Source organism: Strix uralensis, chromosome 33 (genome assembly GCF_047716275.1).
Source record: "Strix uralensis isolate ZFMK-TIS-50842 chromosome 33, bStrUra1, whole genome shotgun sequence".
Classification (NCBI taxonomy): domain Eukaryota; kingdom Metazoa; phylum Chordata; class Aves; order Strigiformes; family Strigidae; genus Strix; species Strix uralensis.
The window spans coordinates 3,321,690-3,347,776 of record NC_134004.1 but is presented as its reverse complement, the minus strand read 5'-3'; the positions used below and the strand labels follow the sequence as shown (position 1 = coordinate 3,347,776).

General features: G+C 68.8%; 4 protein-coding genes and 1 long non-coding RNA gene across 7 annotated transcripts; 2 read left to right on the top strand and 3 right to left on the bottom strand.

Annotated features, from left to right (window-relative positions):
* Window positions 1–2,655: 2,655 nt before the first annotated feature.
* On the bottom strand, window positions 2,656–6,921 carry ACKR5 (atypical chemokine receptor 5). The gene is made up of 2 exons (XM_074853638.1): window positions 6,633–6,921; window positions 2,656–5,473 (listed from the first exon to the last, which is right to left on the bottom strand). Exon 2 carries the CDS (start codon window positions 5,463–5,465, stop codon window positions 4,371–4,373), a length of 1,095 nt encoding a protein of 364 aa, XP_074709739.1. The 5' UTR covers window positions 5,466–5,473; window positions 6,633–6,921; the 3' UTR covers window positions 2,656–4,370.
* A 2,601-nt stretch (window positions 6,922–9,522) lies between these two features.
* Window positions 9,523–11,891, bottom strand: LOC141936594 (retinol dehydrogenase 16-like). The gene is made up of 4 exons (XM_074853677.1): window positions 11,366–11,891; window positions 10,959–11,217; window positions 10,119–10,282; window positions 9,523–9,964 (listed from the first exon to the last, which is right to left on the bottom strand). Exons 1-4 carry the CDS (start codon window positions 11,679–11,681, stop codon window positions 9,747–9,749), a joined length of 957 nt encoding a protein of 318 aa, XP_074709778.1. The 5' UTR covers window positions 11,682–11,891; the 3' UTR covers window positions 9,523–9,746.
* A 370-nt stretch (window positions 11,892–12,261) lies between these two features.
* On the top strand, window positions 12,262–15,131 carry PRIM1 (DNA primase subunit 1). Its single transcript, XM_074853674.1, has 13 exons — window positions 12,262–12,543; window positions 12,756–12,910; window positions 13,005–13,111; window positions 13,213–13,286; window positions 13,460–13,596; window positions 13,663–13,721; window positions 13,795–13,905; window positions 14,016–14,106; window positions 14,186–14,330; window positions 14,421–14,490; window positions 14,573–14,658; window positions 14,735–14,833; window positions 14,912–15,131. The coding sequence occupies exons 1-13, from the start codon at window positions 12,441–12,443 to the stop codon at window positions 14,929–14,931; spliced, it is 1,257 nt and encodes a 418-aa protein (XP_074709775.1). The 5' UTR covers window positions 12,262–12,440; the 3' UTR covers window positions 14,932–15,131.
* On the bottom strand, window positions 14,807–15,227 carry LOC141936595 (uncharacterized). Its single transcript, XR_012626761.1, has 2 exons — window positions 15,096–15,227; window positions 14,807–14,913 (listed from the first exon to the last, which is right to left on the bottom strand). It is a non-coding gene; the product is annotated as an uncharacterized LOC141936595 (long non-coding RNA).
* A 186-nt stretch (window positions 15,228–15,413) lies between these two features.
* NACA (nascent polypeptide associated complex subunit alpha) lies at window positions 15,414–25,212 on the top strand. 3 transcript variants are annotated; one of them, XM_074853601.1, is made up of 10 exons: window positions 15,414–15,516; window positions 15,960–16,031; window positions 18,298–18,348; window positions 19,096–22,050; window positions 23,290–23,375; window positions 23,498–23,575; window positions 24,014–24,160; window positions 24,367–24,495; window positions 24,718–24,840; window positions 25,084–25,212. In XM_074853601.1, the coding sequence occupies exons 2-10, from the start codon at window positions 15,962–15,964 to the stop codon at window positions 25,096–25,098; spliced, it is 3,654 nt and encodes a 1,217-aa protein (XP_074709702.1). In that variant the 5' UTR covers window positions 15,414–15,516; window positions 15,960–15,961; the 3' UTR covers window positions 25,099–25,212. The 3 variants fall into 3 exon arrangements, with proteins under 3 accessions (XP_074709702.1, XP_074709703.1, XP_074709704.1); XM_074853602.1 differs by lacking the exon at window positions 19,096–22,050 and having other exon boundaries at window positions 15,415–15,516; XM_074853603.1 differs by lacking the exons at window positions 18,298–18,348; window positions 19,096–22,050 and having other exon boundaries at window positions 15,415–15,516.
* Window positions 25,213–26,087: the final 875 nt, after the last annotated feature.

Sequence of the window (26,087 nt, the reverse complement as noted above, 5' to 3'; positions counted from 1 at the left end):
AGCACCCGGAGGTGGGGTGGGAGGAAGGGACCTTGCTGGGGAGGAGCAAGAGGCCGTTGGGAGTTTGTGTCCTTTCCCCAGTCCCTGTAATACTGGCCAAGTTTGGGGCCAGCTGACATCGCCCTGGGGGTGTTAAACTGGACTTGTCCTGACTTTGGTGCCTGGAGCCTGTTTTTGGAGGAGGAGAGGCACCGGCGCGACCACGGCCCCGGGGCTGGCCAGGCTGCGCCGTGTCTGCCGCCGGAGCTCTGGTTTCCAAACTCCGGTCCCGTGGTGCCGCTCAGCTGCCAGGCCACGGCCTCTGGCCTCTAGCTGGTCTGCGGAGCCGTGGTCAGCTTAGTATTGTCAAGTTTAAAAAAAAAAACAAAACAAAAAGTATTTGGAGAACGCGTGGCGCTCTAGGAAGGCGTGGGAGCTGGTGGCAGTTCGCTGGAGGCTCCTCCGAGGAGCCCTTTGAGTTACGGGGTTTCTGTCGTTGTCCTGGTGGGCAGGAACGGACGCGACGTGCTCGGCTCTGGGGGTTGCTATGAAGGATGGGAGGGGGCGGACGAGGCTTGGGAGAGTCCTCAAAGCCTCGAGACCCTCCTAAAATGTCCCAGAAGCCGTCATGAGCTTTTGGATGGGTTGGGGCGTCTGCAGCCCCGTATCTAGCGAAGCTGTGAAGCAAAAGCCTTTTGTGCACATAAACCAAAAAGAGAAGCTTTTACACTGAAACACTCCTGGGCAAAGCGAGCCCACTCTTCCGGCACAGGGACGGGAAAGCAAAAGCCCCCCCGTTCTCTGCCGGTCGTTCTCGGTTGTGGGGCTGGGGAGAGTGCTCGGGTCCCGGCGTTTCTGTCTCTTGGATTCTTTCCTGTGTTACTGTGAAACATCCCGAGATCAGCAGCAAGTCCCGTCTGCGGCGGGGGTGCGGGGACGGATCCGGACCTGCAGCGTTCCTGTGCTGGGCCGTCCCCGCCGCTGCTCCTCTCGGAGGGATCTTCCCCAGAGGGGGGACAGACCCGAGCGCTCCCTCCCTTGGGAGGGTCCCGGGCCCCCCCAGGCCTGCAGCCAGCGTCAGGCTCTGTCGTCCCCGGGCCAGGCCTGGCTGGGAGCTCCGGCGTTCCTCCGGAAAGCGCCGCGGCCGGGGATGGACGGCGAGGTCGGCCGGAGTGACGGGCTCGTCCTGAGTCCCCGCAGGCTGCGCTGCCCCGAGGAGCCGAAGCTGCGACCCGGCTGCGTCGCGGTGCCACGGCGGGGGCCCGGTCAGCGGCGCGGGGCTGGGGGGTGCTGGGGGTGCAGCCGTGTCAGCTCCGCGTCGGAGGCCAAGCGCTGTTTGCAGCATCGAACTCCGTGCCCGGATCTGCTCCTGCTCCGCCGCTGCCTCGCGCTGCAGCCTCTGGCCAGCCCACTCGCCTCCTGGGCTCGCTCCCCCCCGACCCTGGGGACGACACTCACCTACCTCGCCTGGGGCAGCCGCGAGGTTTCACTCGTGTTTGCAAAGTGCTTTGGGATCCTCGGGGGACAGGAGGGGAGGCAGAGGGGAAACGCGTCGCTGCGAGTGGCTGGGTTGCGGGTCCTCGAGGGAAACCCTGACACAAAACCCCCTCCCAGAGGCAGCTTCGAGCCCGGTCGTCTTCACCGATTTCTGAAACGCAAAGTTCAGTTTGATTCTCCCCCTCCTCAAAGGATCCAGAATAATTAAGCAGAAGAAAGAAAAAGAGTGGAATTGCTGTCTAACCTTTTCGTTAAGTTAATAGTAGGTACTGACCTCCTGATATTTAAGTGTTTACTATCTATTTGCTGTAAAGTTTTGTATATTTTGTAAACTTCCCCCCAAATAGTAGATGTCTAAAATCGTTGTACATCGGGTTCTTTTATACTCCATTGTTCAGCACAAAGTGTGGTTTTTATTTAGAATAATAAAATGGAAAATGTTGACCTCTTGTACCGTGCTTCTTTATAAAACTCGTTTCTCTAAACGTGCAGATTGGCACTCGTGTCTCCTCGGGAGCGCCTGGAAGCACGTGAGCCGCCGGGTATCCTGCTCCTCTGCTGTGCTCTGCAGGATTCGTGGCGCGAGTCCAGGCAGCCGGGGCCTCTTCCTCGCCGCCGGCGCCTGGAGCAGCCGAGGGGAGCGCGGCCTCTCCGCAGGCTTCTGCGGCGGGTTGGGAGCGGAGCCCTTGTTAGAAACCGTTTAGGAAACGCTCGGGGCTTGTGTTCCTTGATAAACCTTTTCTGCGCTGCCAGCGCTGTGTTTCACGGAGCCCTGGACCCCCGCGGGCTCAGAGCTGTTGGCCACCGAGCCGGGTCAGCGGGCAAACGCTGCTGGGCTTTGCGAGTGCCGCTTCAGCGCTTCCCTGGCAGGGAGGCTTCCTCCTCGCTGCGGGGCCGGGCCCTCCCGGGGGTTTTCCAGCGGGCCAGGCCGCCGTGGCCCAGCCGGCGACCAGCAGCGGGCACTGGAGGGTCGGGCTGGGCCGGGGGCCTGGGGGCTGCTGCAGGAGCCGGGGCTGGGCCCCTTGGCCCCGCGGGGCGGCGGAGGCTCTGAAGGGCGATGGGGGACCCGGCTGAAGGACTTGCTGGGTTTTGAGCCCAGATCACTGCGTGGGGCTGGACGAGGGTGTATTTGAGGCCACTCTGGCCCTGAGGTCTGAACAAAGTTGCAGATACTTCAGGAGAGTTTTAAAAAAAAGTTTAATAGGTCAAATACCAAACTCTACACGTTTAAGTAACCTGAAATGGAATATATTGTTGTCCCGGGTATGTCACACGTCACACGTCCTGCTGCTGTTACTGATCTGCCATTTCTCCACCGAAAACGCGGGGGATGAGCAAAAGGAAGCCCGAGGGAGGATTCAGGATGTGTCACGTCAGCGTTCACCGGCCCTGGGGTGCTTGGCCTCGCTGCGCCCGCCGTGCCCGGGAGGGTCGGCAGGTCCCGAAGGACAGGGCACAGCCCGGGTGCGAGACCGCGTGTGAGTCCCGTAACAAGGGGAGAGGGACTGCAGGGAGCAGGGAACAGTTGTGTCGGGGGGTCTGGCTTCTTCCCCGGCTACGGTACAAAGTATTTCTGTGTAAGAGGCGGATTTGGCTTTTTCTCTCAACACTGGTAGTAAGGAGGAAGGACTCTGCCCGAGGAGCCCTCGGTATCCAGCGATTTACCCCGGCACAGGACCCCTGTAACCAGCAGAGCCCTGATAACCCAGCGTCCGTCTTAACCCCTGCTCGTGGGCTTCTGCCGCAGCCCGGGACATCCTGCTCCCCCCGGCTCGTGCTGGGAGCATCCTGTCCCGAGATTTGCTTACGCTTTGCTTTTTTAAAAATGTGTTTCTTAAGCAGCTCAAGGCCTTTGGTAGATTTATGGACTCCCTTCCAGTGACTGTCACTCCTTCACCTTCCCCTGCCGAGGGCTCGACCCGCAGCATGTGACAGCAGAATCCAGACGACGAGGAACTTTCTGCGGATGCTCCGGTTTCTGAGGCAGCCCAGAGCCCGGCTCCAAGGGTTTCTGCACGGGGCGAGCTGCAGCGCGATCTGGATTAAAAGGGAGCGCGCGAGGGGCTGCCGGAGCCTGCCCACGGTTAGAAGCGCGGCCGGTGCCCTTAGAAACCTGCCAGGAGATGCTCCAAAGGAGCCGGTGTTCAGTGGGTTTGCAAAACGCAAACTGGGAGCCCCCCCTCTGCTGCCACCGGTCGCGTCTGGGAGCAGCCGTGCCCAGACGAACCCAGTTCTGGCCATCGCCAATCTCCTGCTGGGTTTGCAGTGTCGCTCTCAACCAGTTGCTGATCTCGGATCATTCCTCCCCTCATCACAGCTCGGGTCTGTGTCGTGCTCGGCCCCTCGGGGCCACGTTGCCATCATTTCTGTAAAATCAGGCACGGGGAGGAGAGGTTTGTGTTTCAGAGGGATGAGTTTCCCCTCTCCTGCTCGGGGTGGCACCACGGCAGAGGGGCAGCGTTCGCCGGACACCCCCACGGCGTGGGGTGTCCAGAGCTTGTGTGTGAGCGACGGTCGGGGGCTGCAGAAAAACTTATGAGGGGAAAAGATCGTGTGTCCCAGCCCCGCAGCTCGGCGGGTGGATTTGTGTTCAGACTCCTGGACAGAGTAACGCGCTTTACGACTGCAAGTGTTTCTTTTGGAAAACAGGAAATATCTCTTATTCTTTCTTTAGCTAAATATCTGAGGCAGCAGCACATCGGGGGCTCCCCGCACCACCTCATGTCATGTGTCGCTCCCTGCCCTGCCTTCAGAGCACAGGAGGGGGCTGGCCAAGAAGTGTCATTTAAAGGCAAAGTGGCTGCTTGTCACCAGGAAAAACAACCTTACTGACCTGAGTGCGTGCAGGGAGCCCCCCCGCCATTGCCAGCGGTGACGGGACCGTCCGACCCCCCTTAGTTGGGAGGGTGGTTGTCCTTCGTGATGACTATGGAGTGCTGCGTGGTGGAGGAGGAGCTGTCTGCGCCCTTCTGGCTGCCTTGATCTTTGGGGATGTACTTGACCACAGCGGAGATGAGCTTGCTGCGGAAGTTTTTGCTCAGGAAGTTGTAGAGGATCGGGTTGATCACGCAGTGGAGCAGGGTGAAGCAGTCTATGATGTCGTAGAAGAAGTAGAGGAACTGGGCGAAGGTGCAGTGGAGGATGATGTGGTTGCCGTCGAGGGTGAGCAGCGTGAGCATGACGTGGAAGGGCAGCCAGCTGACGAGGAAGACGACGATGTAGGCGTAGATGAGCAGACAGTGCTTCCTGCTCTCTGGCTTGGTGCGCCTGATGAACCTGGCCGTCAGGATGTTGAAGGTGGTGATGATGGGGAAGGGGATGAGGAACCCAATGGTGGTGGTGGCCAAGCTGACCGCCAGCGCCCACTCGTCGTAGGTCTCGAAGGGGGCCATGAAGATGCAGATGGGCTCTCCGGTGTTGACCAGCTGCATGTGAGCGACCTCCAGGAACGGGATCGCTGCGGCCAAGACCCAACTGCAGGCGCAGATGACGCGGCGTGCGCGGTGCTGGTGCTTCCGCCAGAAGAGGGAGGAGCTGGTCAGGGACACGTAGCGATCCACGCTCAGGCAGGTGAGGAAGAAGATGCTGGCGTACATGTTGGCGAAGTAGAAGTAGTGCGTGAAGCGGCAGAGGAAGCTGCCCCAGAGCCAGGTGTAATCCAGCATCACCTCCAGCATCCAGATGGGCAGCGAGAGCAGCACCCCCAGGTCAGCGATGGCCATGTTGAGGATGTAGAGGTTGACCAAGCTCTTGTGGCCCCGTGTCTGCCAGTTGACCCAGATGACAAGGAGGTTCTCCACCAAGCCCACCACAAAGATGACCAGGTAAAGGATGAAGAGGATCACCCGCTTGACGTTCTCATCCAGGCTGAACTCGCAGAAGGTGTAGGTGTAGTTCAGGAGGTGGAACAGCTCGGACCAGTTGTGGTAGTCCCCGTACTCGTTCAGGAGAGTGTGTGTCTCGGTGGGGGCGGTGGTCGCCTCGGCCATCCTGGGAGCTGCAGGGAAAGGGAAAGCACTGAGCTGCGGCGCAGCGGCTGCGCTGGGCTGGGCAGCTTGAGACTGGAGAGAAACGATCTCTCCTGTCCGAGCTCGGTCCTCGCAGGAGGATCTGAAAGTTCCCTTCTGTGTTATTTTTTAATCCAATTTTTACCCCTGTGGTGACTTCCTACATCAGCCCTCAAAAGATGCCGTATCCGCATCAGCCGGTAACCTCACGTCCCAGACAAAATGCAGGTCACAAGCACCAGCTTCCCGTGCACCCACACGAGCTCCCGGCTGGTGCCTGTCCCCTGCCCACAGCCTGGTCGGCCGGGGCCGCGGCGCGGGGACAGGCAGTGCTGGGGACGGAGCCCCAAGGCTCGTCACATCGGTCACTGCAGAAGCAGCGCGGGTGACCGGGGGCGCAGCAGCCAAGGCTCGTGCCGTCCCCCGACACCCCCGGAGCTCAGGTCCTGCCACCGCGGAGCCTGTGGGAATCCCTCGCGTGCAGCGTCCAGCCGCGGGGCATCGGGGACGCGGGCAGGCACCCAGGCCACCGAACGCGCCCGTGACCGCGTCTGCTCGACCCCACGCTGGCAGGAGAGCCCCTGTCCCCCGCCCCAGCCGTGCGGTCGCCTTGTAAATCCAGGCAGCTGCCCTCGCTCTGCCCGTCCCGCAGCCGCGTTGCTGGGACCTGTTGGGACTTCCAAGTAGGTGACAAAATTATAAACTTAAAGGAAATGTAGTTGACCTTAACATCCTTTTATTGCCCCAAGTGTGAGAGCTCCGATCCCAGGACAGCTGCATCCGCACAGCGAAGACGCCTCGGGCCCATCCAGCCTCGTGCCGCTGGCAGAGCTCTCAGGAGTGGCCGTCCCGCCTGGAACGCCGGCGGAGCGCGCTGTGCCGCCGCGGCATTTCCATGTCGCCCGAGCCCCGCAAGCCAGGGAGCGCCGCAGCCGGGCGCCCCCCGTGAGAGCATCGGGCCTGCGGCGAGCGGCTGCCACCCGCCCGCTCCCCAAACCACGGGGGAGAGGAGAGCGAGCCCCCGGGGCTGGAGCCCCCGGTCCCCGAGGCTCCTCGACATCCCACCCTCGCCCAGCTGCAGGTCCTGAGAGAGGCCAGTGGGAGAGGGGACAGACGGACGCGGGCGGGGAGGGAGAGGCGAGGGCTCACCGGCGGCAGAGCCGAAGGCTGCGTGGCGGGGCGGCTCCGGGAACGCGGCGATCCTCTCGGCTCGGCGGCTCAGTGCCTCTGGGAAAACAGAGCCGCCGCGGCAGCGCTGAGCTCGGGGTGGGCTTGTTGGCGGCTTCCCAGCAGGAAATGACCATCGTGGTCCGACATCCTGAGACAGCCCAGCGCCGGTGACTTTTGACTCGATTTCCAGCCCTGGGGCTCGGCTCCCGTTTGATTTTGCTGCGGGGCTGGGGACGGGCGCGGGGAGGCCCCAGGCAGGTGTCGGTGTCGAAGCTGCAGGTGCCTGAGGGAGGAGCGGGGACCCTCGGGGCTCCCCCGGGCGGGTCCCCTCCACGTCACTCCAGTGGGACCCCAGTGCTGCGGCCCCACTGCTCTCGGGGGCTGGATCCTGCCCAGGTCCCGCTGTGACTGTGGGCAGGAGGGGAAAACACATCCCCTGGGACGGAGCCGGCTGAGCCAGGCCCTGCCCCGGCGCTGGCGGTCCCGGGGCTTGGGGTGAGTTGAGGCAAACGTGCCACTGACTGTCCCTGACGCTCACACGGTGCCGGGGAGAGCGCGGGGTTTCTTTTGGGGGGAAAAGGGCTGAAAGCGGAACACCTCTGCCAGGGCGGCGCTGGCCATCGCTCCGAGCTGTGGCAGGAGTTGATGGCAGATGGTTATCGCCGCAGAAACGCCTCTGGCCGGGCAGCAGTTAATCACTGAGCTGTGACTGCCTGGCAGCTCTGCAGGGGAAGGGAGGGGGCTCGAGCCTTGCCCCAGCACTGGGGAGGGGGCTGATAGGCAGAAAATTTTGCATCAGGCTGCAAGTCCTGCAAAACAATTGCAGGAAATCTCCTTTTCAAGCGCAGACAAGACTTTGTGATCAACAATCAGCTCGGAAGGAAGGCACGGCCAGAGCGGGGAAACACGAGGGCACTGATAAGTCGGGTCTCACAACAACAAGCCCGGCGCTGGTGACCCCGCGCGCAGGTACCAGCCCCAGCAGGACCGAGGCCCCGGGCTGCAAACAGGAACTCGGCGGCTTTGGGCTCGCCCCGAGAGCGACGGGGCGCGTTTCGGCTCGGACGGGGACCGCGGGGGTCTGTGAACGGCCGCCCGACGGGCTGGGGGGGGCTCGGCCTCCCTGGGAGGCAGCGATGCCGTTCTGTTTCTGTTGAACAGGTCAGGAAATTTCCACCCCGAGCTCAGGGATCGGGAGCAACCTGGGTGCCGTCGCGGTTTGCACGGGGCCGCTGATGCTGGCGGGGAGGGTGAGGTCCGGGAGCCGGTTGCGTTTCCAAGCCAGCGGAGCCGTGGGGAGCGGGGCAGGCGGCTCAGCCCCTTCTCCCCATCCCCGCCATGACGCTCAGGGCACCCCAAGGCTCTTGGCACCCACATGTGTGCCCAGGAGCCCCCGGCCTCCCTAAGGGTCCGGTTCTCCCCTTTGCCTGGAGATAAGTGGGAAGAGGCTGTTTCCTTTCCAGAAAGTGGCCGCGTTGGTCCGAGCAGGTCCGGCTGACGGCGTGCAGGAGGGCAAAGAGGAGAGGCTGAGGATGGACCCCCCGGGCCTGGCCGGTTCCTCCTCCACCTGCCAGCGCTTCGCTCCGGGGTGAAACGTGGGACCGAGCTGAGCTCAGGCAGCGCCAGGGCTCTGCTGTTCTCCCACCCTTCCCTCCCCAGCAGCCAGCGCTGGCCCGGCACACGCAGGTCTGAGACGTGATGTGTGGGGGCTGATGGGGATGCTTTACTGGTTTGCTAAGCCGAGCAAAGCGTTTAGGAAAGCTTTCTTGGCTGGAGAAACAGCTCGGCAAGCTGTAACGCAGCTCGCACAAGGGGAGCTGCCCCCCGTCCTGCTGTAGCCCCTCATCCCCCTGAGCTCCAGCACAGCCCGGGGGTGTCTGGGTCTCGCGTGGGCTCAGGCTCTGTGTGCTGGTGGGATCGGGGCTGCTGCAAACGCTGCTCTTGTCCTGCAGGCAAGTGCGCAACCCCAGGGGCTGTACCCCCAGCTAGTCATCGCTAATCAGCCCTTAATTAGAGGTATGAACCGCGTGAGTCACCCCCCCACGCCGGCTCCCTGTGCCCGCAGTGTCACTGGCTGGTTAACGAGGGCAGAGCTGAGAGCTGAGCCTGCCCCGGCCGTGCCAAGCTCGTCCCCACCAGCTGCGGTTTTCTCTGTGCTGGAACTGGCCACCCGCTGCCGGAGGAGACCGCGGGGAACGGGCCAGGCGATTGCTGGTGTCGTGCCGGGAGGGGACCGCCGGCTGCCAGGGCTGAGCCCGAGGTCGCCCATGGAGAAGCTGCGAGGCTGCGCTGGTGCTGAAGGGCCCCGAGCAGCGAGGGAGGGATGAAGAGCCGAGGAGCAAATCCCCCGCAGCCTGAGCGGGACACGTGGGGAAGAGCCGGGATGGGCAGGGCGGGGGGGCCCGGCAGCTCCCAGCAGAGCTGGCGCGAAGCACAACCAGCTCTGGGGACCTTTGCAAAGTGCGATTGCTCCCCGCAGCGAGGGAGCTGCGAGCCCGGAGAGCCCCAAAGCCGGTGTTGCAGGAAGCCTGAAGGGAAAAGTGCCCTTCAGCAGGTCCCGGGGCAGCAGCACCCTCCAGCACGGCGCAGCCATGGGGGCCACCGGCCCCTCGAAGGGCTGCGGGGGCAGAGACGATCCTGTGCTGCAGCTCGGGCCTCCCCGGGTGTGGACCCTGCACGGAGACAGCACTCGGGGAGGTGACCAGAGACCCCGGGAGCTCCTGCGGCCTGGCACGGCCAGGCACGGCACATGGCACGGCCTGGCACGGCACGGCACGGCACAGCATGGCACGGCCTGGCACGGCACGGCCTGGCATGGCACGGCACGGCACGGCACGGCCGGTGCTGCTGGAGGAGCGGGGACACACCCTTGGCACCGCAGCCCCAGCTGAGGCTGAAACCCCTGCCAGGCGGGGAGCGGGAGTTGTCTTTATTCAGAAGCAAACAGGTCTGCAAGGGGGGGACAGCGGGTTGTGACAGACACCGAGTTAGAAAGTCAAGAACCTGTTGGCACAGCCCCGGCCACGGGCGTGCGGGATCCCACGCTGCGCTGCCAGGCCCCGGCTGCTGCTGCCTGTCGGCCGCGTCCCTGCCTCAGGCTTTCGGGACCGATTTGGGGTAGAACGAGGCGAATACGGCATCAGTGAGGGCTGCTGGCAGGTAGCTGAGCGGGATGTAGAGCAGCTTGGCGTCCCAGCCCGCCGAGTAGCGGGCGCGGGGGTAGCGGCTGGTCAGCGCGTGCTCCATGCAGTCCGTGACCAGGCTCAGGTTGGAGTTGCACAACTTCTGCAGCTTCCTGAGTCCCACCAAAACTGCAGAGGCAGGGAGCATCGCTCAGGCTGCGACCCTCGAGCCGAACAGCGCGGTGGGATGACAGGGCGGTGGGACGCCCCGCGGCCCCAGGGACGGGCCTCGTGTCAGGAGAGAGAGAAACAGCACGGTGGGACCTTCGGGTCAGGTACTTACACTCGTTCAAGTAGTTCTCTCCGTAAACTGCTTTGGTTTCCTCCGGGAGCTTCTCCCAGGTGGAAAGGATGGGATCCTCCAGCTTCTCCTTGCTGGTGATCATCGTCTTGAAGTAGCCCGGCTCGATTATGCTGACCTTCACCCCGAAGTTGCGCATCTCAAGCCTGGAAGGATCAAGCCCCGTGGGACACGGGAGCAGCGGCCGAGGGCGGCTGCCGGCCACCGGCCCGGGCTGCGCGTGGCCACCGGCTCTCATGGGGGACCCACAGCAGCCTCGTGCCGGTGGTTCAGCGGGGAGCCCGACGCCCCCAGCAGACCCCGCGCCAGCCCCGGCACGTGGCCGAGGCGGCGCGTGAGCAAACGTCTGCCGAGCCCAGACGGGGCCAGAGCAGACGTTGGGACCGCGGGGCCATTGCCCGCAGGATCCTGCGCGGGGGCAAGGTCCGAAGGGGGAGGCGCAGCCGCAGCGGGGGCCAGTGGCGGGGGAACGAACCCAAAGCGCTGCCAAGCCCTTTGCCTTCCGTTTCCCAGCGCTGCCTCTGCCTGAGCTCGGCTCTAAGAGGAGCAGAGGCTGCCCGCGGCAGGTGAGGGTCCCCCCGGGCAGGAGATCACTCCCGTGGGACCCCAGGCCCGTACCCGTGCCACAAGGTGTCCCGCACCCGGTTACGTGTTACCATCCCCACAACCCCTCCTCTCGCGCTTCCGCAGCGGCTGAGACGAACCCGCTGCGCTCGCTCGCGGTTGCACAAGGAGGGATTTCGGCAGAGGGGGGCTCTGCCAGCCAAAGCCCGGAAAAGCAAACAGGGAAGTCAGGGGTGGTGTCTGCTGTGTGGTAATTACCGGAGGCTGTCGGAGAAGGCCTCCACGCCGTACTTGGAGATGCAGTAGCCCCCACCGAAAAAGGAGACGCGGCCCATCACGCTGGCCACGTTGACCACCCGGCCCCGCGCCTGCCGCAGCAGGGGCAGGAGGCTCAGCGTCACATCGATGAGGCCGAGCAGGTTGACGTCCAGCACCTTGACGAAGTCGTCCTTGGTCAGCCACTCGTTGGGGGCCGTGGGGATGGCGATCCCGGCGTTGTTCACCAGCCCCCAGAGCCCTGGGGAGAGGGGACGGGGTGAGCTGGGGCTGCTGCCCGGCCCACGGCCCCGCGCCAGCCCTGGCTGTGCCAGCACGGGTCGGCGAGCTGGTGGGGGCGAGCTGCGGGTGGCGATGGGGGTGACGATGGGGCGGCCGCCCCGTCCTACCTTGGTCGCCCACACGCTCCCGGACCCAGGCGGTGGCGGCGGCGATGCTCTGGCTGGAGGTGACGTCCAGGAGGACGGTCTGCAGGCGCGGCGAGGCGGCCGCCCGCAGCTGCGCAGCCCCCGGCCCGGTCAGGCAGGCGGCCAACACCCGCAGCCCCCGCGCGTCCAGCTGCCGCGCCAGCAGGTTCCCGAAGCCGCTGTCGCAGCCCGTGATCAGCACGAACTTCTCCGAGAGCCTCGGTACCGTCTGCCGCTCCCGGTGCCAGCGCCGCAGCAGGCACAGCCCCGCCAGCAGCGCCGCCAGGTACAGCCACATCCTCGGGCACCGGCACCGGGAGCAGAACCGGGAGCGGAACCGGGCGCGGCGGCTGAGTGGCTCCGGACCGACCTCGGCTCTGCCCGCGGCGCTGCTGTTAATGATTAATTAGCGCGACCTCGGCCTCGGGTGCAACAGCCCAGGGGGAGCGCGGGGCCGCCCGGCACTACCGGGTTTGGGGGAGCGGCCGCCCCCCCCCGGCCCGTTCCCCGCCCCGGGCCGCCCGCCGTCGCGGTGCTGCCGCCTCGAGGGCACCGGGCGTCCGGCCCCGGGACTGCGGGCCCTGCCCCGGGCTCTGCCCGTTCCCTGCTCCGGTCCCGGGGCTCCGCTCCGGCAGCAGCCGGGACCGGTCGTTCCGGGTCCGGTCGCAGCCGTGCGGCAGACGCGGAATCCTTAGTCCGGAGCGGAGCAGCGCCCGGGGGTCCCCGCACCCCTGCGCTGACAACCGGGCACCCCGAACCCCCCGGGGCACCTCCGGACCCCCTCGGGCACCCCGAACCCCCCCGGACTCCGCCGGACTCCCCCGGGCACCTCGAAGCCCCCCGAACCCCCCCCGGACCTCCCCAGGCACCCCGAACCCCCCCGCACCTCCCCGGGCCCCCCCGGTGCGTCGCGCCCCGCTCCCCGTGTACCGACCCGCGCGTAGCCCCCGGCCCCGCTCCCCCCGGCCCCGCTCCCCCCGTGCCCGTGCCCCGGACTACAGCTCCCGGCGGCCCTCGGGCGCCTGTTCCCGCCGCTCCCCGCCGCTTCCCTCCCGCCATGGCGCGGTTCGAGCCGGCGGCGCTGCCCGAGCTGCTCCCGGTTTTCTACCGGCGGCTCTTCCCGCACGGCGCCTACGGCCGGTGGCTCGGCTACGGCGGCGGTGAGCGGGGCGGGGGCATCGCCGGGGCACCGGGACCGGAGCACGTGGAGGGGGGGCGGGGGGGTTATCCCGCGGGCGCTGGGGCTGGCGGCGGCGGGCGGGTCCGGGGCACCGGCGGGAGCAGGGACTGGGGGCACTGGGGGGGGGCTCTGGAGCGCAGTGAGGGGGCTCGGGCCCCCTCGACCCCCCCCGACCCGGCCGCGCCCCCGCAGCAAAGAGCTACTTCCAGCTGCGGGAATTCTCCTTCACGCTGCGGGACGACGTGTACGTGCGGTTCCAGTCCTTCGGCAGCCCCCAGGAGCTGGAGCGGGAGCTGCAGAGAACCAACCCCTACAAGATCGACATCGGGGCCGTCTACTCCCACCGGGTGAGTCCTGTCCCCCCCGGGCACCCCGAGGGGCGCACGGGCACCGGCCGGTCCCGGGGATCACGGCCGGGGCTGAGCCCGTCCCGTCCCGCAGCCCAACCAGCACAACACGGTGCACCAAGGGGCCTTCCAGCCGCAGGAGAAGGAGCTGGTCTTTGACATCGACATGACGGACTATGACGACGTCCGGACGTGCTGCAGGTTCCGGGGGGGGTCACGGAACGAGCCGCAATAAGGGGCCGTGGGGTAGGGGGGGCGCAGGGGCCCGGGGCGGCAGCCTGACCCGCCGCGCTCTGCCCCAGCTCGGCCGAGATCTGCGCCAAGTGCTGGACCCTGATGACCATCGCCGTCCGCGTCATCGACCGCGCACTCGTGGGTGAGGGTCTCGGCGACGCGCACGCTCTGCCCCGTGGCAACACGCAGACCCCGAGGCGGGGGCTGGGGCAGAGCTCTCGTGGGGCGGGGGGCAGCAGGGGGTTCGCGGCGCTGCCGGGTGAACGCTGCGGCTCGTCCCGACACGCCACCGCAGCCCGGCTGCTCCCCCCGCAGAGGACCTGGGCATGAGGCATCGCCTGTGGGTGTACTCGGGGCGGAGGGGCGTCCACTGCTGGGTGTGCGACGACGCGGTGCGGAAGTGGTCCCCGGCGCTGCGGGCGGCCGCCGTGGAGTACCTGACCCTGGTGAAGGTGGGTACCCGGGGGGCCGAGCACCCCCTGCCCACCCCCCCGTGCTGACCGCCGCTGTCCCCCCAGGGCGGAGCGGAGACCGTGAAGAAGGTGAACCTCTCCGAGCCCATCCACCCCTTCATCAGGTCGGTGGGGACCCCCCGGCCCGGCCCCCGCTGGCGGCCGCAGGGCGCTGAGCCTCTCCCCGCTGCCCCGCAGGCGGTCGGTCGCCGTCGTGGAGAAGTACTTCGAGGCGTACGCGCTGCTGGGCCAGGACATCCTGGGCGGCCCGGAGAGCTGGGACAAGGTGCTGGCCCTCGTCCCGGAGGATATCCTTCCCGCGGCGGCCCCGCCGTGCGCCGTGCCGGGTCCGGGGGGAGGGTCCGCGCGGGGGGAGAGGGGTCGGCAGCGTCTGCCATCAGCCTTGACTGCCGGGCACAGCACCGTGAGCCGCTGCGGGGCGAGTTCCCCAAGAAGCGGGACTCTGCGCAGCGCTGGGAGCTGCTGAAGGGCAGGATGGAGCGGACACGGGTGAGTGGCCCTGGAGCCGCCCTCGGCGGGGGGCCGGGTGTCCCCCCCCGCCCCGCCGCCCCCTGACGTGTCCCCGCAGCGGTCAGCGGCGGCCGGGCGGAGCGTGCCGTGCTACGCGGACTGGGAGGTGATGCTGCAGTACTGCTTCCCCCGCCTCGACATCAACGTCAGCAAAGGCGTCGGGCACCTGCTGAAGAGCCCCTTCAGCGTCCACCCCAAAACAGGTGGGTCTGGCGGCCTGCGGGGGGGACACACCCCCCCCCCCGGGGACCCCTGGGGCCAGGCACCCCCGCGGTGACTCCCCCCTGTCGCAGGTCGCATTTCGGTGCCGCTGGATCTGCAGAGGCTGGACCAGTTCGACCCGTTCGCCGTCCCCACCATCAGGTGTGTGAGCGGGGCCGGTGGTGGCACAGGGGGGGTCCCGGCTGCGTGGCCACCCCCCGCCACGTCCCGCCATCTCCCGCAGCTCCTTGTGCCACGAGCTGGACACGGCCGGCAGCGACGGGGAGCAGGAGGACAGCGGGGAGACGGAGCCCAAGCGCCGCGTGCGGGGTGAGCGGGGCCGGGGCCGGGGCACGGGGCGTTCCCGCTGCCCCCCGCCCCCCCTGCTCAGCTCCCGACCCCCCAGACTACAAGAGGACGAGCCTGGCGCCCTACGTGCGGGTCCTGGAGCAGTTCGTGGAGGAGATGGAGCGCGCCCGGAGGGGAGAGCGGCTCCGCAGGAGCGGTGAGAGCCGGGCAGGGCCGGGGCCTCCCGCGCCTGAGGAGCTTTTTCTGTAAAACTTCCCATTTCTGCTCTTCGCAGACCTGCAAGGAGAGTTCTGAGGCCTCGCCGCCGCGGGACCGGCCGCCATCGCTGCCTCCGCCACCGCCCCCTCCGCCGGCCGCGGGGGTCCCGGCGCGGTGGGGCGGGAGCCCGATGGCCGGTGCCCGAACGCGCCGGCCCCGGCCCCGCCCCGCTCCCCGCGGGCCCCCCCCGACTTTTGTACCTTTTTTACACAAAGACCATTAAACGTCTCCGGTCACCCGTGTGCCTGCGCCCCGGGACGCGCCGAGGGGGGGGGGGTGGTGTCAGGGCCCGCGGCCGCGGTTCGCCCGGTGCCCGTGGCGGGGGGGGGGGAGCGCGGTCCCTGCCCCGCAGCCCCGGGGTCGCTCCCCGCCCCGTGTTCCTGCCCGCGGGGCCGGGCCCTACGCCCGCGGCGCCTCATCGCCGCCCCGAGGGGTCCCGGCTCCCCCCTCCCTGGTCCTGCCCGGGGGGTCCCCGCGGGGCCCGGAACGGCGGAGCGCGGCCGCGGGGCGGGGCGGGCGGCGCGCGCTGCCCCTGACCCGGAAGTTCTCGCGCTCCCGGAAGTGGCGCCTCCAGCTGCTCGGTCTCTTTCCGCCGCCATCTTTGGCCCAGCTCCCCGCACAGTGAGTCCCGTCGCCGTTATCCGCCTCCATCCGCCGCCGCGCGGGCCCAGGGCCGCTGCGGGGGCTGCCCGCCGCTCGCGGGCCGCGGCCGGGCCGGGAGAGAGGGCGGGAGGGCGGCGGCAGCCCGGTCGAGGCCGCCGCCGAGCCCGTGGTGGCGCCGGGCAGGGCCGGGAAGGCCGGTGGGGACGGGCCCCGCGCACCGGGAAGGGGCCGCCCGCTCCGGGGCGCGGGGGGACGGCGGGGGAGATGCGGCCGAGGCCCCGCTCCGGGCCGTGGGGGAGGCCCGCTGGCAGCCGCGGGCGGGACCGGGATGGGCCCGGGGTGCCCGGTACCGACCGGGCGGCTGAGCCATCCCCGCAGACCTGTCGGTACCGGGAGGCGCCGGGGGGCGTTGGGAAGGAGCCCCGGCGAGCCCGGGCCTGCTGCCTTCTCCCTTTCCGCAGAAATGCCTGGCGAAGCTACAGAAACCGTCCCGGCCACGGAGCAGGAGCTGCCGCAGCCGCAGGCTGAGACCGGTGAGGCCGGGGGGGAGGGGTCGCGGCTCCGGGGCTGGCGGGGGGAACGTCCCGGTCCGGGCGGGCTCTGGGCGCTCCGAGGGGGGAGGGGAGCAGCGCTGCCGCCGCGCGGGGCTCCGGGCCGAGGGCGCGGTGGCCCCGGCGCCCTTCTCGGCCCCCACATCGTGGCGATGCGGCCGAGAGGAAGCTCCGTTTTGTGGTTTCCCACCCAAAACCGCGTCGGTGGCCGGTCCAGGGAACGGGACGGAGCCCGCGGAATTCCCGGTTCTTGTGTCCCAAAGTCCCGGGCAGAGCGGGGTCACCCGCGCTCCGGTACGGGCCGGAGGGGGGGAGCGGGCGGACGGTAACGATCGCTTTGTGCTCCAGCACCGGCCGGGTGCGGGGGGACGGTGCCCGGCTCCGCCTCGGACCGGCACAGCGGGGCCGGGGGGCGGCGCCGGGGCTCGGGGCAGCCCCGGAACACCCGCGCGGGCCGTTGCGCGGGCTGACGCCCCGGGGGCTCTGCCCGCTGCCGCCGCCCCCTTGGCCCAGGGGACGCGCTGCGGGGATCCGTGAGCGAGTGTTGTCACCCGGCCCGGGGGAGCCGCGCGGCGCACGAGGGGGGGTTGGATTTGGGGACCCCCCGGGAGGTCGGATTTGGGGACCCCACGGGAGGTCGGGGGGTGCTGGCAGACGCGGCCCCGGCGGGGCTGTCGGTGTGACAGCTGTGACGTCAGGTCCCCGGGAGCTGCTGTGCCCTCGGTCTCTCTCCAGGCGTAGCTGGGATCCCTGCGGTGGGGCCGCGTCCCAGCCCACCCCTCCCAGACAGCTTTTCTCTCGGTCTCAGGCCACAGCTCGCACCTTTCCTCTCCCGAAGCTGCTCTCGAGTCCCTGACGACGGCGCGGGGCGCGCGGGGGTCGGTAGAAGCTGCCTGTGGCGGCAGCCCGTACGGCACCTGCCCCCCCGGCCCTGGGGGGACACGGGGGGCTCCCAGGGACCGCCGGACAGGTCTGCGGGCAGCGAGAGGAGGGGCGGGGGGGGTGTGAGGGCTGTCGCGTTGGTCCCCTCTCTGCCGAGCCGGCTGTCGTGAGATGTGGCAGCGCGAGAGAAGCTGGGGCCGGGGGCGCCGGTGCCGGGTTCGCCATGGCCCCGTCAGGTGGTTTCCTTTCCCGTCCTTGGAGCTCTCTGAGAAGCTCGTGGGATGGGGCACAGCGGTCGCTCGCGCTGCAGCACGGGGCTACAGCTCCCAGGTGTGGGCGGCCGGGCCGTGGAGGCTCTGCAGCCCGGCTGCGTCCAGCAGCCTTCGAAATTACACGCGATTTCCCAGAACCCTGCGTCTCGCCGTGGGGCCACCGGAGCGGTGGAGAAGCGGCGGATTGGAAATGTCGTGTTTGTTGCAGGAACGTCTCGAAGGGGGCTGGTGAGGGGTCAGTGGAGGCGGAACGGGGGAGCTGGCGGGGATGAGCGAGTTCCCGGGGAAGGCTGTTTGTGCAGCCTGTTCTGCGAAGGGCTCGGGGCCAGCTCGGCTCTTGGTGGGGGTTGTTGCTCCTTTCTGAGGCGCCGGTAGGTTCCCTGGGGCAGGAGCGTCCTGGCACCCGCTGGCACCGATGTCCGGCGCTCGCTGAGCAGCTCCGGGCAGGTTCCCATCTCCCACCGCCCCACACTTTGGGGGAAACGGGGTATCAGAAGTGTTTTCAGAGGGACGTCACCTAGAGAGGAGCCTGCTGTGGGCCGCGCACATGCCAGCACTCTGGGGGGTGGCGGGGCCAGGACTCGGGTCTGTGACCAGCCCCGGTGGCGCTGGGGGGGGCAGCGGGCGCGCAGGCGGGGCCGGCCCTGTCCTGGGTCCGTGGGTGACCAGTGCGGAGCTGGACGCGGCTGCAGCGGGAGGAGACCTGCCGCTCCCTCGACGTGACGGGGTCTGCAAACCGGACTGGTTTGTCCTTGGCAGCCGGCCTGGCTGCGCTGCCCTCGCCCCTCGCTGTCCCTCCCGCAGAGCTGCCGGGACGTGTCGGGGCTGGTGCCGAGGGTGGGGCTGGAGCCACCGAGGGTGGGTGCGTGGCTGGGCCGGTTCTGCTGGTCAGACCAGCGCTGCCCTGCCGGCACCCGCCCTGAGTGGTTCCCTCTGATCACCAGTTCATGCTGGGAATGGCCGGGCGCTCTCTGGGCGCTCTCTGGGTGCTGGCTGGGCGCTGGCTGGAGGCGAGCGTGTGCTGGGGAGCTGGATGGCGAGCGCACTCAGTTGCCAGGACTTGTGTTAACAAACTGTTGTTCTCGCCCGTTCAGCTCCAGCCCTTCCTCCCGCAGCCCCTGCTACTGCTCCTGTGGCAGCGCCAGGTACTGGGGACCCTCCTCGTTAACACCTCGTGTGCCGCATTAACCAGAGTGTGCCGTTCTGGGTGGTTGCAGTTACATTAACCCTAACAGCTTGCCCCGGGGAGCGCAGGTCACTGCACGGGAGCCAGGACTCGGGGTCCCGTCCCCTCGGTGTGGGGGACCCGCGCCAGCCCCAGCGTCCCCGTCGGGCGGCTGCCCGTGTCCCACCGGCGCTGGAGGGAGGGGGCTGCCGCCTGCCAGAGCGCTCCCGCAACAGTTACACGTACCAATGTCTTAAATTTGACTTTTCCTCCCGACCCTCGGGTGGGCCCTCATGTCCCCCCTGCTCCCGCCGGCCCAGGATGTGATTTCTGGGAGCAGCGCTGGGGGTCTGGCCAGGCCTCGGCGAAGGCTGTGGCAGCCCCTTTGGTAGGGAAGCACCAGGGCAGAGCTGGCACAAAGCCTGACCCTGTGCCGGCCCCGCCGGGGCTTCGGGTGCCACCTCCTGCCGTGCCGGGGCTTTGCCCGCAGCTGCACTAGGGGGTGACACAAGTGACCCCGGCGGTGCCGGTCCCGGCAGCCGTGGCACTGGGGGTTTCCTCAGCTGGTGCCGGCGCTCGGGAGGTCCCGCAGCGGGGGAACACCCTGCTCCGCGCTGGGCCTGGCAGCGCGGGCTCGAGGGCTGGGGGAGGCCGGGGCTTCTGCCTTCTCCTGGCCTCCTCCCCCTCTCTCCCCCTCTCATGGGTTCACTCTGTTTCTCTCCTTTAGCTGTTCTTCACGCTGCTCATTCCCCACCTCTGACTCTCCCCGCGGAGCTGCCCGGCCCCGCCGGCCCCCCGGCCCCCCCTTCCCCCGCTGTGGTCCCCGCCGCGGCCATCCCCGTGTTTTCTGTTCCCCCCCCGCTCCCTGCCCCAGCTCTGCAGGGCCCAGTTCCCGCTCCCCCCCCTCCAGCTCCACAGTCCCCCGTGGGTTTTGCAGCCCCAGGATCTCCAGGGCCTGCCCCGGTCAGCCCAGTGGCTCCTGCTCCCGCTGCGGTGACAGTGGCCCCCCTCGCCCCGCCCGTGAGCCCTGGTTCTCCCCCCGCAGCTCTCGCCCCTCCTGTCAAAGCTGCCCCCGAGGCCGCCCCTCTCCCTGCTCCTTCCCGGGGCCCCGGGGCCGCTCTCCCCCCGCCCCTTGCCGTGCCTCCCCCGGCGGCGTTCCCCACTTTCCTGCCTTGTCCCGAGGCCGCGGCCTGTCCCCAGAGCCCGGGCTCTCCCCCTCTTCCCGCGGCAGCTGCCGTCTGCCCTGTCCTGGCCCCGGCAGCTCCAGTGTCTCCTGGCAGCCCTGCCTCCACCCTGCTGCCTTCTGCTCCGGCCTCTCCTCGGCCCCCCCCCACCCCTCCCCAGTGCCCAGCCCTGGCTGGTGCCATCTCCCCACCTGCCCTTCTGGTAGCCCCCATGGCCATGGCCCCGTTGTCACCCCCTGCCCCTCTGGTGCCAGCCGGGACATCTCCTGGGGGTCTTGCTGCTGCCCCACAGGGCCCAGCCCCTGGTGCTCCAGTCTCCCCACTGGTTCCGCTTGCCAAGACCTGTCCCATGGGCCCTGCCCCGGTGGCCCCAGCTGCTGCCCTCGTTGCCCCTGTGGCTCCCTCGGTGGCCAGGACACCTCCCGGGGGCCCGGGCCCTCAGGCAGCACCTGCTGCTGCAGCAGCTCCGGTCCCTCCTGCCCTGTCCCCACCCTCTCCGGGAGCTGCCACGGCTCCTCCTGGGCCACCACCAGCAGCAGCCACGGCTGCTTTGGCCAGAGCAGCCCCAGTGAGCCCCGGCTGCCCACCGGCAGCTCCTGTGCCTGCTGCCCCCTCGGCCCCTGCCAGCTCCCCGCCTGTCACACCGGCGGTGGCAGCTCCGGCCACCCCTCCTGCGGCCACAGCGGCTCCTGTGAGCCCCATCACTGCCCCATCTGTCCCCTCTGCCAGCTCCCCGCCTGTCACACTGGCGATGACAGCTCTGGCCACCCCTCCTGCGGCCAAAGTGGCCCCGGTGAGCCCTGTCCCTGCTCCATCTGTCCCCTCTGCCAGCTCCCCGCCTGTCACACCAGCGATGGCAGCTCCTGCCACCCCTCCTGTGGCCAAAGCGGCTCCTGTGAGCCCTGTCACTGCTCCATCTGTCCCCTCTGCCAGCTCCCCGCCTGTCACACCAGCGATGGCAGCTCCGGCCGCCCCTCCTGTGGCCAAAGTGGCTCCCGAGAGCCCAGCCACTGCCCTGTCTGCTCCTTCTGCCCCTGCCACACCAGCTCTTGCGGCTCCACCAGCTCCAGCTGCCCCTCCTGCTATCAAATCACCTCCTGTGAGCCCCATCGCTGCCCCCTCGGCCCCTGCCAGCTCCCCGCCTATCACACCAGCGGTGGCAGCTCCGGCCACCCCTCCTGTGGCCAAATCACCTCCTGTGAGCCCCATCGCTGCCCCCTCGGCCCCTGCCAGCTCCCCGCCTGTCACACCAGCAGTGGCAGCTCCGGCCACCCCTCCTGTGGCCAAATCACCTCCTGTGAGCCCCATCGCTGCCCCCTCAGCCCCTGCCAGCTCCCCGCCTGTCACACCGGCGATGGCAACTCCAGGCACCCCTCCTGCAGCCAAATTGCCTCCTGTGAGCCCCGTCACTGCCCCATCTGTCCCCTCTGACAGCTCCCCACCTGTCACACCGGTGGTGGCAACTCCGACCACTCCTCCTGCAGCCAAAGCAGCTCCCAAGAGCCCAGCCACTGCCCCGTCTGCTCTTTCCGCCCCTGCCACGCCGGCTCTTGCAGCTCCATCAGCTCCGGCCACCCCTCCTGTGGCCAAAGCAGCTCCCAAGAGCCCAGCCGCTGCCCCCTCTGCCCCTGCTGCACCGACGATGGCAGCTCCACCAGCTCCAGCTGCCCCTCCCGCAGCCAAAGCGGCTCCCAAGAGCCCTGTCGCTGCTCCCTCGGCCTCTGCCACACCAGCTCCTACAGCTCCAGCCACCCCCCCTGTGGCCAAAGCGGCTCCCAAGAGCCCTGTTGCAGCAACACCAGCTCCAGCCGCCCCCCCGGCAGCAAAAAAGCCTCCAAAGGGCAGCCCTGTCGCTGCTGCTCCAGTGCCGGGGGCTCCGCCAGCTCCAGCCGCCCCCCCGGCAGCCAAAGCGGCTCCCAAGAGCCCTGTTGCAGCCACAACAGCTCCTGCAGCTGCCCCCGCTGCGGCCAAAGCACCTCCCAAGAGCCCTGTCGCTGCTCCCTCGGCTCCTGCAGCTCCGCCAGCTCCAGCCGCCCACCCTGGGGCCAAAGCAGCTCCTGAGAGCCCGGCAGCCCCTGCCGCAGGCACGGCTGCCCCAGCCCCGGGGGTTCCTGGTGGCCCCCCGAAGCCATCGGCTGACGGTGCCGCCCCTGCTCCCCAGAAACCAGAAGCCGGCCTTCCCGGCTCTGCCCCGACGGGCAACCTCCGCCCGCCTGCCTCTTCCGCACCGAGCGCTCCCCCCGCCAAGAAGCAGAGCCCTCCCGGTAAGGCCGCCAAGCCGGCCCCCCGCCCACCCCCACCCAAACCCCCCTCGAAGGCCCCGGCCCCTGCCAGCACTGCCATGGACGACGACGACCTGCCGCCTCTGCTCCCCCCCGAGCTGCCCGCCGCCGAGCCGCTGGTGCAGCCCATCCTGGTGGATCTCTCCCCCCGAGCCGCCGTGGCCCCCGCCGCGGCCCCCGCTCCTCCGGCTAAGCCTGGCCTGAAGAACGACAAGGGTACTTGCCGCCTCGGTTTGCCGTGTGCATGGAGTGTCACTGGCTGCCCACCAGCTACTAACCCCGGACGGGGCCCGGGCGCCCCTCCGCCGCTCGGTCTAGACACGTAGTCTGCGGAAGCGCTGCGGCGGAGGCGGGCCTGGACCGCACCAGGCCGAGCTCAACCTGTCCGGTGAGCCGGGGGACAGGAGGGGAGACGCCCCGCAGCCACAGGACGGGGCAGGCCCAGGCTCGGCACAGTCCAGCACCCGCGGGTCGGTGTCACTAACGTGTGTTCTCGGGCACGGAGCACGGTGTGGTGTGGTGTGGGCGCTGCGACTGCTGGGAAGAGCTGCCACGTGCCTGTCGCCTGTTGTGTGTGTCTGGCGTCCACCGTGGTTTTTCCCCGTGTCCGTCTGCCAGCGAAGGGGAGCTGCGGGCGCTGCTGGTGCCAAACACGCCCGTCCCCGCGCTCTGGGGAAACTCCTTTTGCTGCCAGAGCTGTGGGATCCCCCAGGCGCGCAGCGACAGCCTGCAGAGAGCTTTGCCGAGGGCTCGCGCGCGCTCGGCGCGGCCATGGGCGAGAGGCCCTTTCCCAGGGAGGAAGCGGGACTGAAGTCAGGTAACGGCTGCACGAGAGGGCGTCGCGGTCACCGCCCGGCCCCCTCCGAGGCTGGAGACACCCGGAACGCGGGGTCAGGCGCGGCTGTGCCACCGTTCGCCGGCTGATGGCGGCCCTGGAGCCTCCCGGGCCTGGCACAGCCCAACCCGAGCACCCAGAGGTGCCGTTCCTTGGCGGGGGTGTCCAGGGCAGGGACAACTCGTCCCCTGTAGCGAAGTCACAGGAAGGGGCAGCTGCCCCGAGGACTCGGTGAATTGGGTCTCGTTTCTGTGCCGTGTGGCTTCACCACTGCCCGGCCGGCTCTGAGGGGACCCGGGAGTCCCCCTCAGTGCCGGGCTGCTGCCGGCCAGCGACGCGCCTCGGGCTGGGGCTCCCTCCCGGCGCCTCCGGGCTCCCGCGGTGCTCCGGCCCCTGGCCCCCACCATGGCGAGAGTGCTCAGAACAGGCGCTCGGGCCACCCGCTGCTGCTGGCGTCGAGGTTGCCGAGAGCCCCCTCCACCAGGTCCTGCTCCGTTACGCTGCCTCGTCCACGCTCGGAACCCCCGGCAGCAGAGGCTACGCCGCAGCAGTTCTGTGGTGTTGCCGCATCCCCTGGACATGCCGGTGCTGGGAGGAGTGACACGTGTTTGTTTCTGTAGGGTCTGGGACAGAGTCTGACAGCGATGAATCCGTACCAGAGCTCGAAGAGCAGGACTCCACGCAGGCCACAACGCAGCAGGCACAGGTAGAGTGGCGGCACGAGCCAGCCCCGTGCTGCGCCCAGCGGCGCGGAGCAGGATGATCCCGGCTGGCGCTGCCCCCCCGCCTCGCATCCTCACGGCTCCCTCTCGTTTCCTCTCCCCGCAGCTTGCAGCAGCAGCTGAAATAGATGAAGAACCTGTTAGCAAAGCAAAACAGAGCCGGAGTGAAAAGAAAGCACGGAAGGTGAGGTGGGGAGGTGGATGGACCGAACCTGGGCGCAGCAAACGGTTGCCCGTGGACTGCTGAGCGCTGCCTCGGGGTCAGGCGCGGTGTCCCCGCGTGCCGGGGTCTCGGCCCCACGAGCCCTGCTCAGGGCTGCAGCTGCTCGGCCCCGGGCGCTCGGAGCGAGAGGTTTGTGTGGGCAGGGGGACGTTCATGGGCAGAATCCTGGTCTGGAGGGGCCCGGGGCCGTGCTGCGCATCTCGCCAGCCCTGGGACTAGGGAGTTCCCTCCCCGGCTCCCAGCGCAGCGTCAGGCCGAGCGCCCGGGAGCGCAGCGGCTGGACGCGCGTTTTCATCTGTGTGGTCGTCGGAGCTGGGTCTCGGAGCAGCGGACGCGTCTTTTCCCAGGCTGGGCTGTCTCGGTAACTCCTGTCCCTCGTTTGCCTCTCGTGTTACTCAGGCAATGTCTAAACTGGGCCTTCGCCAGGTGACAGGAGTAACCAGAGTCACCATCCGGAAATCTAAGAACATCCTCTTCGTCATCACAAAGCCAGACGTGTACAAGAGCCCGGCGTCAGACACCTACATCGTCTTCGGCGAAGCGAAGGTGAGTCTGGGAGCCGCGTTACCGGCGCTCGCTCCCTGGGCTCCCCCCGTGCCACGGCTGCCGTGGGCCCCCCCAGGGGACGTGGGCAGGCCCGGGGTCGGCGCCGGCTTCTGGCGGGGTTGTGCGGCAGAGCTGGGGCTCAGCCCACGTGCTGCCGTCCTGCTCCGTGCGGGCCTGACCTCGCTGACGCCTCTTCCCTCCTCCAGATCGAAGACCTGTCCCAGCAGGCCCAGCTGGCAGCTGCCGAAAAGTTCAAAGTGCAAGGAGAGGCTGTTTCAAACATCCAAGAAAACACACAGACCCCCACCGTGCAGGAGGAGAGCGAGGAAGAAGAGGTAACGCCTTCCCCAGCCCGGCGCTGCGGGGCCGTGGAGCGCCCCGGGTTGGCGCCGACCCGCGGTTTTCGTTCCTTCCTCCGCGTCTTGGCCGTGGTGGCAGAGGGGGGGGGGCGCAGGGTCTGGTCCCGGTTCCTGCCCCCATCCAGACAACCCTGTTCTCTGCCGGGCGCGGAGCCAACGGCGCGGGGCTGGCACGGACCCGGGCTCTGTCTGCTTTAGGTTGACGAAACCGGCGTCGAGGTGAAAGACATCGAGCTGGTGATGTCCCAGGCGAACGTGTCCCGAGCAAAGGCCGTCCGTGCCCTGAAGAACAACAGTAACGACATTGTAAACGCTATAATGGTGAGTGTCCGCCGGGGGGGGACGGGCAGCGCAGAGTCCCCCACTGCCGCGGGTACGGCGGGAGCTTGGGGACGGGAGCAGAGGGACTGCGGGCGGAGAGACGTGCGTCCTGCTGTGGCGCCAGGCCGTGGGGCTCGGGGCCGTGGGGCTCGGGGCCGTGGGGCTCGGGGCCGTGGGGCTCGGGGCCGTGGGGCTCGCAGCCACCAGCGAGGTCGGCTCCTCACGCACCTTTTCTCTCTGCAGGAATTGACGATGTAGCCGCCAGAGGGAGGGGCCTTTTTTGGTGTTTCAGAGAAAAGTAAAATGCAACTAAATTTAAAATTTGTACTATTTCTATCAATTAATAAAAGTTGTGGCTTATTGTTGGTGAAACACTTTCTGCTCTGTGTTTGTGTTGGCTTTGCTGCCCCCCCCCGGTGCAGCCTTCCCGGGGGAGCCCGGCCCTGATGCCCCCGGCAGGAGGGCACCTGCCCCCAGGGCGGACGAGGAGTCGGCTGCAGGGTGTCACCTCGTCCCCAGGGACGGGCCGGGGCATCGCACACCCCCCCGGCCCGGTGCGAGGGGAGGCCGAGGCCCCCCCCGGGAGCCTCCTGCCACCGCCCGCGGCCCCGGGCCCGGCGGAACAGCGGCTGGAGCCGTCGAGACGGGCCCTCGGTGCCCCCCGGCAGCGTTTGTGCTCCCCGGCGCCATAAATCCGCGTTGTGGAAGTTCTAACGGAGAACGCGGGGGGATTCCGGGCGGCCTCCAGCGCCGAGGGGTCAGAGGCCGCAGGCGGGAGCGGGGCCGGGGGAGCCCCCCCGCAGCACCGAGCCCGGTTGTTCCCCCGAGCCGCTCCCTGCGGGGGGGCGATGGGCTCCGCCGCGCGCGGGCCCGGGGGTGCGGCCGCGGCCCTGCGGCCCCGGGGCGGGGCCTGCGCGGGGTCAGAGCCCCGGGACGGGCCCGCGGGGCCGCGCTGCGGGCGGGGGGCCACCGGTGCCCGCCTCGGGGGGGGGGGGCCCTGCCCGGACCCCCCGGCTCGCCATGGGGGGGAGGGGGGCGCTGCCCCGTCGCCACGACAACGGGCGGCCCCGCCCCGGGGCGGGCGGTCACACCGCGCCCGCGCGGCGAGAAGCTGCTAGAAGGGAGGGGGCGGGGCGGGGCGGGGCCGCGCGTGCGCGAGGGCGGCGGCGGCGCGGCGGGATTTTGCTGCGTCACCAGCGCTGGGCGCCGCCGCTGCCGAGCGCGGGGCATTGTGGGAGCGAGGCCGC